Source organism: Myotis lucifugus, unplaced genomic scaffold (assembly GCF_000147115.1).
Source record: "Myotis lucifugus unplaced genomic scaffold, Myoluc2.0 scaffold_814, whole genome shotgun sequence".
Classification (NCBI taxonomy): Eukaryota; Metazoa; Chordata; class Mammalia; order Chiroptera; family Vespertilionidae; genus Myotis; species Myotis lucifugus.
In genome coordinates, this window is record NW_005871862.1 from 54,810 (window position 1) to 74,003 (window position 19,194).

The window sequence follows — 19,194 nt, forward strand, 5'->3', positions numbered from 1 at the left end:
GAGAAGACAAATGTAATCTGAACAATAAAGATTTAATTAAAAAAATAATAATTGGCACTAATTGTTCTGGGGTTTACATTCTGATGGGGAGGCAAGGCACGAGGAAGAGAAGTAGGTGGTGTGTTATCCACACAGCACCGGAAGAAACATTGCTGTGAATGCGGGAAGGTCTGGGGGGAGAGGCAGGTAAGGTCTCAACAAAAAGCTGCCATTCAATCAACCAGCTATCACCTCTTGAAGGTGGGGCGTGAGCCATGTGGACCTGGGGGAGGACAGGGAGTGTGCAGCGCAGGACACAGAGCAGCGGCGTGGTGGGGACAGAGAGCAGAGAGGAAGGGGAGGTGCTGAGAGAGGCAGGCCACGCCTGTGCGGGGTGTGTGGGTCCTTGTGGCCGCTCTCAGGATTCTGCTCCCGCTCTGAGATAGAAGCCATGGAAGGAGGAGTGGCATGAAATGGCATATCCTAGGACAGTGATGGCGAACCTTCTGAGCTCGGCGTGTCAGCATTTTGAAAAACCCTAACTTAACTCTGGTGCCGTGTCACATATAGAAATTTTTTGATCTTTGCAACCATAGTAAAACAAAGACTTATATTTTTGATATTTATTTCATATATTTAAATGCCATTTAACAAAGAAAAATCAACCAAAAAAATGAGTTCGCATGTCACCTCTGACATGTGTCATAGGTTCACCATCACTGGTCTAGAGACTCACAGTGGCCACTGGACTCAGCATGGATGGAGGAGCGAGAGGGGAAGCTGGGAGGAGTGGGGTTACTGTGCTCGTCCGGGTAACAGGCCATGGATGCTGGGACATCCCGAGATGAGAAGCTCAAGGCCATCTAACGAGAAACGGTGAGCTGGGCCTTGACTCAGAGAGAGACACCAGTCCTTACTGGGCGCTCGCTTAAGAATCTTCCTGTGAATAAAATCTGGAAGCCACCGTGGAAGCTCCCCTGTTGAGGAAGGTTATAGAAAGGCTTGTGGGTCTCCCCTTGCCGCCTTCTCACTGAATGGAAGTCGGTGGCTCTTGGCCGAATGCTGATGCCCCATGCTGGGTGTGTGTTCAGAGCCGAGAGCATGTCCAGTCTGCTGGTGTCCAGTCTCAGCACAAGGCTGTCTTCCTTGCCTCCTCCTCATGGCTGTTTGGATGCTTAACAGGCACCCCCTTCCCCGCCTGCGGAAAAGCTGCCTCACTGATTGATGGCCCTTTCCTTTGGCCAGATTACTTGTTGCATAAATAATTTGATTGATAGCTCTATCTTTTAAGGTCATATTATGATGGCTATCTAAGCTCCTGTATGTATTTTCACAGATAGAAATCCCGGGAGAGGACACCATCACTCTCCACATTTCGCACATGTGGGCCTTGGGGCCTTCAGACTCACGCCAAGTTACAAGCAGCGGGCGGCAGAGCTGGGGTCTGAATCCTGCGACTGGACTCTCGAGTCAGGTCCCTCAGTCACAGCAGGCGCTCTGTCTCCTGCCTGCGTAGCACATTCGCTTACACATTCCTGCCAAGAGATTCAGGACGCAGAATTGGTCCTCCAACCCCCTTTCTAAAGGAGACTAAAGTCTGTGTTTATTTTATCTGCCAGTGAACGGCTCCAAGCATTGATAGAAATGGAGTGATCTCTCTTCGGACTAATTTTGAGAAAATGATCTCAATGTGAATGATAGTTACAGACCAGTGACTGGTCATTGCTTGGCCCTTCCCTTCCCTGTATTTCTCCTGGTTAGTTATTTTCTTTATAAAATAGTGTCACTCAAGAAACGAGGACTCTTTAAGATGGCCGTGGAAACGTGGAGTGGCTGGTCTGTCTCGTGAAATCACTGCTGCCAGTGAGGTATCTCCTGAGGCAAAGCTGGACACGGAGCCAGACTCAGAGCCCACGCCCCACGTGAGAGGGTGGGGTGGGAGAGAGCACAAACCCAAAGCCCCCAGGGCTGGCCTGGCTCACTCACTCACAGCCGTGGCTCTCTGGAGTAACAGAAATCTGTTTATGGTGAAACTGCTTAGAGAAGAGGCAAAGGAAGCATAACGAGGATTTCTATTCATAGAAGCAACCACTGCCCAACAGGGAGCACCTGGACAGAGAACTCCCAACAGGGGACACGAGGGCAGAGAACTCCCAACAGGGGACACGTGGGCAGAGAGCACCCAGCAGGGGACACCTGGACAGAGAACACCCAGCAGGGGACACCTGGACAGAGAACACCCAACAGGGGACACCTGGGCAGAGAACACCCAGCAGGGGACACCTGGACAGAGAACACCCCACAGGGGACACCTGGACAGAGAACACCCAACAGAGGACACCTGGACAGAGAACACCGAGCAGAGGACACCTGGACAGAGAACACCCAGCAGGGGACACCTGGACAGAGAACACCCCACAGGGGACACCTGGACAGAGAACTCCCAACAGGGGACACGTGGGCAGAGAGCACCCAGCAGGGGACACCTGGACAGAGAACAGCGAGCAGGGGACACCTGGACAGAGAACGCCCAACAGGGGACACCTGGACAGAGAGCACCCAGCAGGGGACACCTGGACAGAGAACACCCAACAGGGGACACCTGGGCAGAGAACACCCAGCAGGGGACACCTGGGCAGAGAGCACCCAACAGAGGACACCTGGGCAGAGAACTCCCAACAGGGGACACGTGGACAGAGAACACCGAGCAGGGGACACCTGGGCAGAGAACACCCAACAGAGGACACCTGGGCAGAGAACAACCAACAGGGGACACCTGGACAGAGAACACCCAACAGGGGACACCTGGACAGAGAACACCCAAAGACAGCAGGGCCAAGGACAGTGTTTCCTGGCCAGAAAATGTTCTGACCACTCCCCAGGTCACTGTTGTCCCATCCACTGGTTACTACTGTTAAGTACACACATAAGACCTCGAGCTACTAATATATATAACTATGGGGGATGTGTGTGTTGGAAAAAAGCATTTTACATTATTGTCCTTTTTTTTCTTTTCTGCTGAGCATATTTTACTGTTGGGGAAGTGGCTGTTTCCAGGAAATCTCTGCTTGTGTCCCCTAAAATCAGACCATATGAGTCATAACGCTCCCCCGACATCTCGGAACCATTTGATTCCCACTGCTAATTTTAGATATTGCCTTAAGGAAATGTCACTGCCTTTCACTTCCGTGCACCCCAACAGACCAAGAAACCAGCAAAGAGTAAACACACACACATGTGCACACACACACACACAGCACACGTCTATACGATTAGCAGGTAGATATTTATCTTTCAACATGTGCAGGGCACCTGTCCATGCCCGGGGAACTGTGGACACAGAGGTGACCACACCCACATGTAAACGAGCTACTGTACATACCAGGCGGAGCATGTGGCCTGGCTGATTGGAGGTCAAACAAGGTCAGCAGCTCCAGGTTGGTGGGGGCCCAAGAGGGCAAGGCTCCAGGTGTCCGAGCTGCATGCACTGGGGCCAGGATTCGTTTCAGGGAAAGGAGGGGATTCGCGGGGCTGGGCCTGGGAGGAGCCCATTCATCCCCTTTGAAAGGCTCTGAATTTCAGGAGTTTTTGGATTTATACTACATCCATGTGGACATCTCATAGGAAGCTCTGAAGATAAATGTGAACTATTTGATCGACTGTCAATTCTTCCTTTTCTCCTTCCAGCAGCACGCTCTTCCCTTTCATATTCTTGCCTATCTCTATTTCTCTTTCTTCCATGCCAGGATGAGGCCTGCCCATCGGCCCCTTGTACAGAGCCCATCACCCACCCCTCAGGCTCCCCGTCCCACTACCGAGTGCTCCATCACTTGATGCCTTGCACAGGCCAAGAGCCCACCAACTGAGGGAAAATGTGAGGTCGGGAAAGAGTTCGCGTCCGATGGTGTTCTCTGTCCGATTTCTCCTAATCCATGGAGAAAACCCGGACTTTGCCTAGGAAAGGGCAGCCTTGAACCCGAGAGCCACCTTTAAACGTTCTGCCAACATAGGAGAGAAGCTGTGCACACAATGCCAATCTCCTCGGTGCTGAATGGTTTTCTCTCTTAGTTCCATAAAATTAGCAGAACTTAAAGAACAACAGATGACTCACTAGGCCCCACACAGCTCAGCGCACATTCAGGAGGCGCTGCCCGAAAGCCTGGCCTGAGGGACATGGTGAGTGAGCTGGAAGGAGTCAGCAGTCACCTCCCGGCTCTGGGAAATGCAGGGAGGTGATGGCAGTGAGGGGCCTGGTTTGCCCGGGCTCTGGTGACTTCCTCTCCCCAGAGGATGCTGCCAGGAAAAGAAGAATGGTGATTTACATACCACAGCAGGGCTAATCCACCCCTAGCCTCTGAGTCACAGCCTGCCAGCTTGAGACATCCCGGGAAATCCCTGCTTGGAAGAGAGGAAACGTTAAAATCGCAGTTGCTGGGCTTGTAACCATTCTGTGCAGCTCACGTCCTGGGCGCCCTGTTCCCTTGTAAGGACGAGACGCTGCCCCTGTTTTCCACGCTCTGTGGGCTTTTTGAAACTTTGAATGCTTGGCCTCCCTTGAAACGACACCTCAAGAGCCATTTTCTCTCTTCTTTTCCTTCTGCTCTCCAAGACACCAAGACAGACAGCCCTGCTGGCGCACCCTGAGCAGGGCACGTGGAGAATGAGCGCTGCGGAAGGCGGCACGGAGCCCGCGGAGGTAAGAGCGCCCTCGGGGAGGTGGGCACCCCCGGCCCACAGCATCTCTAAGGGTGCAGAGATGAACGGGAGTGGACACAGCCAGGCTGCTCTTCAGCTAAGATCCGCTCTGCATTTTAAACAATGCAATGCAGTCAAGAAACGAGAGCTGGGAGACATTGCATTGTCTTTGCCACCTCTGGGCTATATTTCGTCCTTTGCTTAGTAAGAGAATAAATCTGGCTACTTCCCAAGTCGATGCGCTTCATGTTTGGCTCTTGATTTAGAAGAATGTGATTCAATGTAAAATTTAAAAAGGATATTATATTAATGTGGTTAGAAATACAATGTATTATTGCAATAGAGTAACCATAGTAAAATATTAATATACTAGAGGCCCGGTGCATGAATTTGTGCATGGCTGGGTCCAGCGGTCCCGATGGGGTCCCATCAGGGGCAGGGCCAGCTGAGGGGAGGGGCTTCAAGCAGTTGGCTGGCCACCCAGCCCCTGATCGGGGTGCTGGGGGCCAATTGTGGGCCAGGCTGGACATGGGGAGGGCACAGGAGGGCTCCAGGGCATATTTATCCCATCCCACTCAGTCCAGATTGGCCTGACCCCAGCAGCAAGCTAACCTACCAGTTGGAGTATCTGGCCCCTGGTGGTCAGTGCACGTCATAGCGAGCCGTTGAGCGGCCTTAGCATATCATTAGCACATTATGATTTGATTGGTTGAATGGCTGACCGGACGACAGGACACTTAGCATATTAGACTTTTATTATATAGGATATATTTGGAATTAGTACCGTTGTCTTTGTTTGGTTACTGGTTACTACGACAGATACTATTTGAATGAATGAATGAACGAACGAATGTGCTTTCTTGATGTGTTTTTTAAAAGAGATAACCAAGACATCATGGGAAACTACGTGAGACTCATTTGCTCACTTGGGTATGTAACTGAGCAGCGTCAGACCTGCCTGGCGCAGGGTGGTCTTGTTACTGTGGTAAATGAGAGGGAAACACCCCGATGCTCCGAATGGATTACATTTTATGGGGGGTCCTTGTCACATAACTGGGCCCTTAGTAGGACCAATGACAAAAAATCTGCACTTCTTGCAATATCAGATGCCTTCATTAGCAACTGGATAGCAAAGCAAATGTAAATGAAAAGATCCCCGAAATGTTGTTTAATAGGATTTGCTTCATGTGAACACATGCCTGAGACATAGGAACCATGGCAAAGTGTTGGCTAATCTCCAGAGAAGCTTCTGGTGATAATTTATGCTTGTAAGCCATTCCTGTTCCTGTTCTCTCCCCCTCCCTCCCTCCCTCCTCTCTCTCTCTCTCTCTTTCTCTCTCTCTCTCTCTCTCTCTCTCTCTCTCTCTCTCTATCTTCCTTTGTCCCCTCTCTCCTTTCTCTCCCTCTCCTTCCCAGAACTGTATCTAGCTTTTCAATTACTCTTATTTATAAAATAAAAATTAAGGATCCATATATTTCATATTTTTTCAGAGAAAATTATATGTGGGGGGGAAAGAATGCACACCATCTGATTACTCTTAACCCAGATTCCCAGAAGGCAGGGCCATACAAATGTTTGCTGATCCCAGACTTTTTCTATATCACAGATAGAGAGGAGACCCGTAAAGATCCTAATCCATGTTCCTGGGCATGGTGTGATATGGGAGAACCTGGCACGTTAGTATGAACCCATGTTCCAGGCATGGTGTGACATGGGAGAACCTGGCACGATAGTATGAACCCATGTTCCGGGCATGGTGTGACATGGGAGAACCTTGAACGTTAGCATGAGCCATGTTCCCGGGCATGGTGTGATATGGGAGAACCTGGCACGTTGGTATAAACCCATGTTCAGGGCATGGTGTGACATGGGAGAACCTGGCACGTTAGTATAAACCCATGTTCAGGGCATGGTGTGACATGGGAGAACCTGGCACGTTAGTATAAACCCATGTTCAGGGCATGGCGTGACATGGGAGAACCTTGAACATTAGCATGAACCATGTTCCCGGGCATGATATGACATGGGAGAACCTTGAACGTTAGCATGAACCATGTTCCGGGCATGGTGTGACATGGGAGAACCTGGCACGTTAGTATAAACCCATGTTCAGGGCATGGTATGACATGGGAGAAACTGGCACGTTAGCATGAGCCATGTTCCTGGGCATGATATGACATGGGAGAACCTTGCACGGGCATGGTGTGACATGGGAGAACCTTGAACGTTAGCATGAACCATGTTCCCGGGCATGATATGACATGGGAGAACCTTGCATGTTAGCATGAACCCATGTTCCCAGGCATGGTGTGACATGGGAGAACTTGGCACGTTAGCATGAACCACGTTCCGTGCATGGTGTGACATGGGAGAACCTTGCACTTTACTATGAATCACGATGACCTGTGGGATTTGTGTAAAATAGAGGTGGATAAGTAGGTGGGACACAGAGGAATTTGGGGCAATGAAACTACTGTGATGCTACAGTGATAGACACCTGTCACTCACTCTGCATCTGTCCAAGCCCATAACGTGGGAAACACCAAGAGGGGACAACGCTAACACACACCATGGCCTGGTGGTGATGATGTGTCCGTGCAGCTTCACCGGTGTAGCAGGTGCCCCTCGGGTGGGGTGGTGGGGAGCCTACACGCGTGTGGGGGCAGCAGGAACATGGGGAATCTCTGCACCTCCCACTCAACTGTGCTGTGACCCTGAACTGCTCTAAAAATAGTCCATTAGAAAGAAAGTAGAGCTGCCCTGGCTCCGTTCCAGAACTGCTGGCTCAGTGCCCGGGTGCCCTGTGGTTGGCTGGCTCCCACGTGACCCGTGGCTGTGTGAGAACCTCGGGCCTGGCATTGGCTGTGGCCCCTCTGCTCTGTGAGCTCAGGGCACACTGGGCAGGGCTGGCTCTCAGCCTGTTCCTTCCAGGATGCCCAATATTTACTCTGGACATCTTCCCCCAAAGGGAAAGCCCGAATGCAGCTCCCGGCACACTTATCGCCTGGATTCTGGGGCCACTCTGGCACTGCCAGAGCCACCTGCAGTCAGAATGTCGCTTTTAATCTTCTTTCTGTTAATCCTCACCCAAGGTTCCCCCCGCCCCCATTGATTTTTAGAGAGAGTGGAAGGGAGGGAGACAGGCACACAGAGAGAGAAACATGGATGTGAGAGAGACACATCATCTGGTTGCCCCACCCCCCACACGTGCCCTGACTGGGGACAGGGATCGAGCCTGCAACCGAGTTACGTGCCGATGCTCTAACCGCTGAGCCAAACAGGCTAGGGCCAGAATGTCGCTTGTAAAGGGTGGTTTGAGTTGTGCATGGGTCTGAATGGGAAGAAGCAGGAACATTAAGAGCAGCATCTACAGACCTGCAAAGGGCACCACCCTAAGGCGCCGAGGGAGGCGTGAACAGAGAAGATGGAAGGCAGTTCATAAATCATCGCCAGCGAAAGAAGCCCTTGACAGCCCATGACGATGGCGAAAGGGCATTTCCTGGCACGTCTCCGGAAGGCCAACGTGTTCTGAATGTGTTTCTTTTTTCTTTTTTAATATATTTTATTGATTTTTTACAGAGAGGAAGGGAGAGGGATAGAGAGTTAGAAACATCGATGAGAAAGAAACATCGACCAGCTGCCTCCTGCACATCTCCCACTGGGGATGTGCCCGCAACCCAGGTACATGCCCTTGACCGGAATTGAACCTGGGACCTTTCAGTCCGCAGGCCGACGCTCTATCCACTGAGCCAAACCGGTTTCGGCTGAATGTGTTTCTTAATCGCGCGTGAATATCTTTAAGCAGCTTTGTGGTCCACGGTAACTTGAGCCTGAAACCCAACAGGGATTTAGGGACTATCTCCCGATGCGTTGTATCACTACACGGAGCTGAGCCAGTAGCAAGGCTGTGGAGGGAGCTCCCTCATCATCCCTGGGGCGGAGGGCCGGCAATTCCTAGAACTGCTGCTCTTTCTTTAAACGAAAACTCCCTCCCCTGGTCAAACAACAACAACAAACTACCCTGACAATTTGTCACCTGGTGTCTCTACTTGCTGCTAGAATAGTTAAAGGGCTGATTAAAATGATGTAATCCCACACATTCTACGCCCACCCGCCGCTATAACATATTGTATGACGGCCATCGAGGTAGCTGACTTACTGTTGTTTTAGAATCAACTTTCTGCCCGTTAACCATATGTGCTTGCTGGGAGCCAGTCCATCCTCGCTGCTTGACACAGTTGCTGCAGGGAAGAAACATCTGCACAGCATACTGTTCTTAATATGTTTGCTCCCCTTCTTGGGTTTTAACCAAGGTCACCTCTCCGAGAAAGGTTGTTTCCCCAGGTAGGGATTTTTCCCTAAAGTTAGGGAGGGAATAAAACCCCTTAACTAAGTGCCAGGTGGATAGTTAATCACTTTAACTACAAACAATTACGCTTAAGCTACATAATCTTTACTCCCTGGAATGGAGATAAGAAACGCCCTAACCTTTGCAATAGAAATTGACAGGATTAAAATCGACTGGTATAAATACAGATGTAACAAGACAATAAACATCAGTTCCTAAACAGAACTTGGGCAGAACTTCGCTAGAGTTCCTGGCTAGAGATCCTGGCTAGGCTGCTGATCAACTGAAGGCTGTCTCCGTGTCCTTCCTTCTTCGCCGACTCCGTCCACACCTTTGGGGCCCCCTGGACCTGCTGGGGTTGGACCCCAGCATGTGCTGGTCTCTTTTCTCGCCGGTTCCCTCACTCCTCTGACCTGCTCCAGGGCGGCCCTTCAGGTCACGGACACACCTGCGAACTTGCTTGTTCAGGAATGTTCCCGTGTAAATGCCCCGCCTGCATCCGTGAGACGTGTCAGGTTTCTAAGAGCATTTTTAAAAAAATAATTGAAGTCCAAGGTCATAAAATCCTAATTTCTTGATTGCCTATCCCATAGATGCTTTATAATTTGTTAGAGAATTACTTTATGTTAATTTATATAAGGATTCCAAGGTGGATGTAAGGCGTATGCACCAACAGGCCGCTTGAAGGACTGTGATGCGAGGATCGCTGCTGCTAGAATAGAATTGTTTTATAAGTCGCGGCGTGAGAGTTTGCCAACTGCGTGGAGTTTGTGAAGGACAGTATTTTTCCTGTTTATTTTATAGTCTATTTTGTTTCACTCTTTTTTTTTTTCAAGTGTGCTGACCCATCAAGAGGAAAGAGCTCGACAAATTCTCTTGAACGAAAGATAAGGTGCCTGGAAAAACAGAGAAAAGAGGTAATTTTGAGTTGAATCAACATGCGCCGTGGATTGAGGCTGAGAATAACACAGGAGTGTATCACCCGGGTGCACCTTTCATTTTGTGACGGGGTCACAGTCACTACCTCTAGGGCAGTGACGGCGAACCTTTTGAGCTCGGCGTGTCAGCATTTTGAAAAACCCTAACTTAACTCTGGTGCCGTGTCACATATAGAAATTTTTTGATCTTTGCAACCATAGTAAAACAAAGACTTATATTTTTGATATTTATTTTATATATTTAAATGCCATTTAACAAAGAAAAATCAACCAAGAAAACGAGTTCGAGTGTCATAGGTTCGCCATCACTGCTCTAGGGGCTGGACTTCATTAGTGTGAGAGCAAGTGCTTTTCTTAGTCACTTACTTATCTCCTACTTGCTCTCTCAGTACAAATGAATGACAGTCATAAATCCCAGGATGATAATCTTAATTTTCTTTAAACTTAGAGCTTAGCACCTGTACCCTGTGTCCTCGCAACCTGACACACTGTCCCAGACTTTAAATATAGCTGGCCTAGGTGCTACGACTTCGTGAGCTGGGCGTCCGACTGACGGGGGTTGAGGGTGGTACCATACAGAACGTTTGCTTCTAAGGTGTCATCGGGAATGTGACGGGTGCTGTGTTTTTGAGTTCTGAATTTCTGAGTTTAATGAAGGTTAGAACCTCTTCATTCTTCTCTGCCGGGGTTCTTGTTCCAGCATCAAGAAGGGTTCAGGAAATCTGGAGAAGGCTGTGCGTAGGTTAAATAGTCCAGAGACGAAGCATCATTTTGAAAGGCATTTGGGGGTCAGAGGAGCTTAGCTAAAGGAGCTAAGTTCTAAGGTCTAAGGTCTTAAAGTCTAAGGTCTTCTCATCTTAGGACCCCATGCTTTTTATTAACACAAATTGTCCTGAGGCGAGGCAGAGGTATACCCTTCAAAGGGTCAGGGTTTCCTACAGAGTCCATTGTCAGAATGGGGGAATTAGCCTACGGCTGTTCAGGTGTTTGGCCAGTAGGAGGCAATAACATGTAGATTAAGATGCCCTGAGCCAGTGGTCGGCAAACTGCGGCTTGGCAAACCAAACCGAGGCTCGCGAGCCACATGCGGCTCTTTGGCCCCTTGAGTGTGGCTCTTCCACAAAATACCGACTTCTGCGCATGGGGCACGAAGTTTCAATCGCACTGTACGTGCTTGCCCCCACGTGGTATTTTGTGGAAGAGCCACACTCAAGGGGCCAAAGAGCCACATGTGGCTCGAGAGCCGTGGTTTGCCGACCACGGCCCTGAGCTGTCTGGCAGCCAAGTAATCATCCCTTTTCAGGTTTGGGGAAATGCCATCAGCCATTCCCAGATGCAGCCCTGCTGTTATGCTGGAATTGGTGTCCGGCACTTCTCAACGGGGGAAGAGGTGAAAAAAGTAGCAAGTGTAGCACCGTGTATGTTGTCGATTCTGTAATTGCTCCTCTAAACTGTTCTGTGTATGACATCCTTCCTGTTGCTCCTCCGTGCCCTCTACTCCCTGTGGTGCTGCATATAATACCGAGCCCCCCAGAAATCCCTGAGCCACAGCGAGGCATGTTACCGTGGCTACCATGGCACAGAAGGTCGATCCCTAAATGCCAAGAGTTCAGCTGTATACTCTCACAATAAGCACCCACCTGTGTTCCCAGCATAAGAATCACCTTGTAGCTGCCATTCTGGATTAGATGGTTTGATTTGCAATCAGGAGAAAGTCATGCTACTTTTCAGCCATTGTGGCTGCCTTCTGCCTGGATGTCTGCTGGTGGTTGTTAGAGTTTCTCTACATCGGGAATTTGCACACTCCCGTTACAAGGAAACTAAAACACAGGCCATAGTGTCTGTTCCTTCCTTCTATGTAGCACATAGTTGTGTGTTTTTTTAAAACTTTCAAACTGCTTGCCACCTAAATTATTTCTAAATATTGTCTTATGACAAAACTATTATTCCTTGAAAATCTATATTTTTCAAAAACTCAATAGTATCCATTTGTTGATCCATATTAAAAAATCATGTGTGGATTTTTAAAAAGCCCATTATTGCAAGCAAATGATACTCAGTTAATGGGTTTGGAATTTGTTCGTATAACTCTGCTTTTAAAAAAGCTGGGAGGAAGATTTCATTATAATCATCAATATAAGCACATAGAAACATAGGGAAAGGTTTGAAAAAAGACCTTTCATATTTTCGTGAATCTTACAGAAAACCATCAGTACTTAGACATTTTTACCAGATTCTGGTTGGATTAAACAAAGATAAAAATTCACGAAACTAAGCCAAGCTAACGGTGCTAATAACATGGTCGGTGGACTGGCCCAGACACGCCGACGGCGACAGCGTTTCGAGAACACCGCCTTCCCCCGGGTTTCCAAAACCTCAGCCACCTCACACGCGACTTCCTTCTGGCCAGACGTCCACATGGGCAGACCCTTTGCTGACTCACCACGTGTTCACGGTTGCAGCTCCTAGAGGTGAACCGGCAGTGGGACCAGCAGTTCCGAAGCATGAAGGAGCTGTACGCCGGGAAGGTAAGCGCCTGCCTGTCCGGGATCTGCTTCCAGTCAATCACCGGGGGAGCCAATCGGGGGTGCTGGGATCCCAGGGGCGGGACTGGTGCAGAGCCAGCAGCTGAAGGAGGGATGCTGAGGCACGGCTGCCCCTGGGCCCTGGAGGTGAAGGCCCGCTGTCCGTGCCCGGTCTTGGCAATGGCTCACATCCCCTCTGGAGCCATCGCGGGAGTCCTCACGCACATGGATGGGGTGCGTGGGCACCTGGCCCAGGTGATAGAACCAGGGCTACAGACACGCAGGTCACCTGTGGGTGAGGTCGGTCTCAGGTGCACCCTGTCACGCCAGGCCAGCTCTCCGATTCCCTTACTGGTTGCCATGGCGACCCTGCACAGGGACACAGTGGCCCCAGGGGAGGCGACAGAATGGGGCGTCCCCTCTTCTCGCTAAAGCAGGTTCTCTCTCAAGCAGCGCTTGCTTTGCTGTCAAAAACTTTTTTTGGAGAAAATATCTTTTAAGAGGTCCAAGTCAATGTAGAGTTTAACATCCTCCCACAGCACAGAGAGGAAGGGAGTGAAGCCCCTGATAACTAGAGTGCAGAACCCGACCCGAGAGCACAGTGCGGGCGGGCAGGCCCATGCGGTCCTGAGTCCGGGAAAGCGTGGGGGCCGCCACACTAAAGGACACGATCTGAGCATGTTTACGCTGCGTCCACGATCTGAGCATGTTTACGCTGCGTCCGAGCGGCTGGCGGGAGCGTGATGGGGTTGGGAACGCACGGGGTTGGGAACGCACGGGGTTGGGAACGCACGGGGTTGGGGAGGTGCCATTCGCCCTCCCGCCGGGGAGCACCTGCCCTGCGGCCTCTCACTGCCGTCCGCACTCAGGGCTACAGTGGCCTGTGCAGGTCAGGCTGCCGGTTAGACGGGGCAGCGTTCCTCCAGGCGCAGACACCTCTGCCCCGCTGGCCACTCCTGGACATTTGGGGGTGGAAGGCCAGGCCCAGAGGCCCCGTCTAAGCTCTAACTGTGCCCTGGGAGGTGGTGTGGTTGGAGCCAGGAGGGAGGCTGGGGCTGTGGTCGGGGACAGGCCTCTTGACATGCAAATGCCCCGGCCTTGGTCAGGGCGTGGGATGGACCCTGCCTGGGACCTCCAGGAGCGGGGCCTGGCTGTCCCTTATCCGCTAGCTGAGAAGACCCGGGGGTGTGGGCTCCAGTGGGGGCAAGACGGGGGGCTGTAACCTCTGTGCCGACCTCCCCAGCTTGCAGAGCTGCAGACGAAGCTGGAGGCCACAGAGCGAATCCTCAGCGGCCTGGAGAAGGGACGACCAGCGAGCCCCAGGGCCAGCACCGGGCCCGCGGACCTGGCCCAGGAGCAGCAGCACAGAGAGGAGGTGGGCGGGGCCAGGGTGACCTAGCCCAGGGGCTGAGGACATGGAGCGGGGACAAGTGTGAGGGAGGACAGTGATGCAAGTCACAGGGCCACAGACGGGCTCTTCTCAGGACCCAGAGGAAGGACAAGGCCACATCCTCTGTCTGCAAATGGACAGGTGGACCCTGAGCCACGGAGCTGGGGGCATCTTTCTGGGGCATTTCAGCCTCAAAAAAATTCAGCTTTTTCTTTCTTCTTTTCTTCCTTTTTTTTTTTTTTTTACTCATATTTAACAATAATATGACAATACCTTGTATTGGTACAGCTGTTTTTCAGTTTACAGAGAGCTTTACAAATAGGTATTATTTTTTAAAATATATTTTTACTGGTTTCAGAGAGAGGAAGGGAGAGGGAGAGGGCGAGGGAGAGAGAGAGAGAGAGAGAGAGGGAGAGAGAGAGAGAGAGAAACATCAATGATGAGAGAGACTCATTGATCAGCTGCCTCCTGCACACCCCACACTGGGGGATCAAGCCCACAACCCGGGCATGTGCCCTGACCGGGAATCGAACCATGACCTCCTGGTTCATAGGTCAACGCTCAACCCCTGAGCCACACTGGCCGAGCCAAATAGGTACTATTTTTGAAATCAGAAAAATGTAACATTTTGGGAAGTCCCTCACCCTCCTTATCGCATCTGGCATTCTCAGCTCACCTGGGAAGAAGGCGTTATTTCTGCCCTTTGCAAGCTGAGAAAGCTGAGCTGTGCAGAGGTCAGGCGACAGGCGGGTGATGGTCGCTTAGACCTGGGCGCAGGAACTAGCTCATTCGCGGGCCTGTCACCAAGTGAGATCCGGGACTCTGATGTCTTGTCTGAGGGCACACAGCTCCCCTGCATGAAGGATAAGAGAAGGGTTTCTTCGATGCCAACCCGCCCTCCACCAGGGAGCGGGCTCCAGTGGGATGGGTGCCCTGAGAGTCCCTGGCCTGGCTGTGTGGGAGTCCGAGTCTGCCTGCTGGTCAGTCGATCATCGGAACGGCGCTGACTTGGTTTTCTCGCTCTTCCCTTCAGAAGGAAAAGCAGACCCTGAGCGAAGAAGTACACGCGTTGAAGAAAGAAAACAAGCTGTTGAAGGAGAACAATGCTGCCATGAGCAGGAGGAGGGAACATTATGAATGTGAAATCAAACGCCTTAACAAGGTACCAGGCAGGCCGGGCTGTGTGAGGGCCCCTCCTGGCGAGGCCCACTTGGCCCGCGCTGCAGGGGCTCCCGGGCCCGGGCACAGGGGCGTCTCTGTGACATTGCACATCTCTCCTCCCGGCGTGGGTCAGCGGGCTTGGCCACGGAGGCTTCGGGCATTCCTGTCCCTGCAAAGACTCCTCATGGAAAACAAATGAGGAGGAAATCTGGAGGAGAGGCAGGGCGGTGTTTAGTTGGCAGAGCCACAGAGCAAGCAGGTGTTGTGAGCAGCTGCCTGTTTCTGGGTCAACCACAGGAAGCAGGCTGCTCTCAGCACCATCGTCAGGACTCTGGCGTGAGGCTGATGAGGTAGGGGGTGCGTGTGTGTGTGTGTGTGTGTGTGTTTTATGGGGTAAGAGCTTAATTTTCAGGGGGAAAGGATCAATGAAAAAATGAAATGCTTTGCTGTTGACTTTTCCAAGGGCCATGTCGTATGCGGACCAGCAGCCCTTGCAGTCCATGGTTAAGTTGAGACACACATCTCTCAAAACACTAGAAATTGACCAAAATCATAGAGATCGTCTTCCCGAACAGGAGTGGTGGTTGGCCCTGAAAATGCCTGTATTGCGGACTGTGTGTTTCCTGCAGCGGTTAACTGTGACCGGGGGTGTCATTTAAAGCGGCGGTCGCCAACCGGTGGTCCGTGGACCACTGGTGGTCCATGAGGTCCGAAAGGTTGGCGACCACTGATGTAAAGTTGGGAGTTAATACGGGCCCGTATCATTAACAGAGCACACACTGGGCGGTGACCTGCTTATTGTCCGAGTCTCCACGCAAACAGGAAGGGGCACTTCCAGAGCCACGGGAGCTCATCCCTCTGTGTTTCTCTAGCACAGTGGTTCTCAACCTTCCTAATGCCGTGACCCTTTCATACAGTTCCTCCTGTTGTGGTGACCCCCAACCATAACATTATTCTCCTTGCTACTTCATCACTGTCATGTTGCTACTGTTATGAATCGTCATGTAAATATCTGATATGCAGGATGTATTTTCATTGTTACAAATCGAACATAATTAAAGCATAGTGATTAATCACAAAAACAATATGTAATTATGTATGTGTTTTCCGATGGTCTTGGGCGACCCCTGTGAAAGGGTGATGTCAATGTCATTTTTCAGGAAGTTGTAAGAGAAATAGAGTTTTCTTCTTCCTCCAAGAAGAATTGTTTGTTAAAATGTGTTGCTTAGCTGCATAGTTCTAGGAAATGTCATAATAGTTACAATTTTTAAAAATGTGTTAGTAAGGCCCTGGCTGGTTTTGCACAGTGTCCGCGGGCGCTAAGGCGCTCCGTGATGAGTTCCTAGGCTGGCCACACATAGGCGAGCCCACATATTTGTTTTCTTTCCGGCCTTTATGACCTCATCGCAGTGATGCAGGCTGGTGGGGTGCTGATAGCGTCATCACGAGGGCATCACTGAAGCTGCTAAAGCAGCGGTTCTCAACCTGTGGGTCCCGACCCCTTTGGGGGTCGAACGACCCTTTCACAGGGGTCGCCTAGGACCATCGGAAAACACATCTATAATTACATATTGTTTTTGTGATTCATCACTATGCTTTAATTATGTTCAATTTGAAACAATGAAAATCCATCCTGCATATCAGATATTTACATGACGATTCATAACAGTAGCAACATGACAGTGATTAAGTAGCAACGAAAATAATTTTATGGTTGGGGGTCACCACAACATGAGGAAATGCATTAAAGGGTCGTGGCATTAGTTGGGAACCACTGGTCTAGAGAAACACAGAGGGATGAGCTCCCGAGGCTCTGAGGTGCCCCTTCCTGTTTGCGTGGAGATCGGACAATAAGCAGGTCACCGCCCAGTGTGCGTGCCGAGTCCACACCAGCGGGAGGGATGCTCCGTCACCATAGTGGGCGTCTGTTCTAGTAAACGCATCATGAGCCAGAGGCCCTCAGAACAGGCGCTGTCACTCATTGGCATGATCAGTCAAACGGACACGTTCGAGTGCCATGGGCTGCTGAGCAAGGATGCGAATCCTGTTGGCAAACATAACTGTCTTATTTCCTTCACCTCCTCACCCCGGGGAGACGCCACGCTGTACTGAATGCCAGGAAAGCGGAGGCCTTCTCTGCCCCCCGCGGGCCCCTGGGCACCTTCCCAGGGAGCAGGGTGCTGCGGCGAGGCCGGGCGGGCTGCTGCGGAGGGCAGGGACGGGTGGTGACTCCGCGTGTCCCTCTCTCCCACGAGGACACGGCGATCTAGCAGAATATTCCTCAGAATGACATCTGGCCCAGCAGCATCAGCTCTGGGGGGGCAGGGTCTCAGGTCTCAGGCCCAACCTGCTGACCCAGGGTCTCTGGAGACAGCGCCCAGGGGCGGGCACGTCTGCTGCCCCGCGGGGGAAGCTGTCCCTCAATTCTGATCGTTATTTGACTGAAGCAGAGACTCTAGAGCAGTGGTTCTCAACCTTCTGGCCCTTTAAATACAGTTCCTCATGTTGTGACCCCCAAACCATAAAATTATTTTCGTTGCTACTTCATAACTGTAATGTTGCTACTGTTATGAATCGTCATGTAAATATCTGATATGCGGGATGGTCTTAGGCGACCCCTGTGAAAGGGTCATTCGACCGCCAAAGGGGTCGCGACCCACAGGTTGAGAACCGCTGCTCTAGAGAAAGACAGAGCCTAGAGAAGGAGCACAGATATGCCGTCCTTTCATGGCGGGCTAGGTGAAGGGGCTGCGACAGCAAAGCCTTCAGAGTAGCAATGAGGGTTGACTAACAAGCATCATCATGGAGAAAAGACGTAAGTGCCCAGGCCAGGAAACCCGAAGTCATTCAGTCATGAGAGCGGCATCCAAGAGGGAACGCTGCCTTTGGGTGCCGGGGAGACGACCACGGTAACCGTCACAGAGAAATGCAGACCATGTGCCTCTCAGGTCAACAATGTGCTTGTCCTGCAACACAGGCTCTTCAGGAGGCCCTGAAGGTCGAGTGCTCTCCGCTTCCCGAGGACCGTCTGGGGGGGCCTGAGGCGGGGTGCGGGCACGAGGACATGAGGACAGAGATGGAGGTGCTCAAACAGCAGGTGAGAGGCTGCAGGGGCGTGAGCACATGGAGAGGCTGGGCCCGGGGGTCCCGGCGCCCCTCCGGGCACCTGTGAGAGTCCGCTGTTCAGTGAGTCAGAGAGAATCGGCTCATTTCAAAGCTTCTCCGTAGAATCCAGAACACGGCACCTCAGGCTGTTAGCAGAAGGCCCGAGCGTCGGATGGGTTCAGAGCCTTGTCCCAGGTCACACCACGACCCTCCTGGCGCGATGCTGTGAGTTTCAGGGAGGCCTGCTTTATTCTGCAAACAGCGTTAACTGGATCTCGGGCCGTCTCGTCTCAGACAACGGGAGCAGCTGGGCTGTGGTTTTGCAGCTTTTGGCTTCCGGGCTTTTGAACAACGAGGGTGGTTTTAAAGGGAATGATACTCCACACTGATCACATCACCGAGGGGCTAGACCTGCTCCTCTGCCCTCACACAGGCCCCGCCTCCTCCCCACTCACCTAGCCCCATTCATGGCTGCTGAGCCTTAAACATTAATATGTACACCTACATGGGAGTCTACATGAGTTGTTTAGTTTCTTCCTCTCTCGTCGATTACATTTTGTAGTATTACAGACTTAAACTTGACGAACCACCAGTTAAAACTCATTGCCTGTTGGGGATGGAGGTATCATGTGCATGAGTGTTAACAAAGCTCTAACGACCAGGTTCCCATATGCGTTGTAATTTAAGTCATGGTCTGGGAGGAACCCCTTTGCCTCATTCCCGAGGCTTCGTTTGCTGTTTCTGCAGCTCCACGTACTAGCCGTCCAGCCATTCGTCAGCACCGTGCCAATGAAACACAACAACAATTAAGTCCGCTTTTCTCTTTGGCTTGCTTAGTTTTCTGGAATATTTGGAGCATCTCGGGAGAGCTGTTCCACTGAAATATTGCTACGTTTCCTTTTCTGTAATTTACCTCCAAAATCGCCTGTGGAAACCTTTGGATGGTCATGCTTTGATTCTCCACATAGGAGACTTCCGTCTCCAGGCTGGGCTCACCTTGTCACTTACGTTTGCACACAGCATGTCAACACTTAGTGTCTCGGTGGTTGTTA

At 51.2% G+C, this 19,194-nt stretch overlaps 1 protein-coding gene across 1 annotated transcript in view; it reads left to right on the forward strand.

Moving 5' to 3' along the window:
* Positions 1–4,406: 4,406 nt before the first annotated feature.
* The window catches only part of TNIP3 (TNFAIP3 interacting protein 3), an 18,131-nt gene continuing 3,343 nt past the window's right edge, over positions 4,407–19,194 (forward strand). The window contains exons 1-5 of the mRNA XM_023747219.1: positions 4,407–4,675; positions 9,860–9,940; positions 12,424–12,489; positions 14,910–15,038; positions 18,015–18,134. Coding sequence (XP_023602987.1) covers positions 4,640–4,675; positions 9,860–9,940; positions 12,424–12,489; positions 14,910–15,038; positions 18,015–18,134 — 432 coding nt within the window. The 5' untranslated portion in view covers positions 4,407–4,639. The remainder of the gene's footprint in view (positions 4,676–9,859; positions 9,941–12,423; positions 12,490–14,909; positions 15,039–18,014; positions 18,135–19,194) is intronic.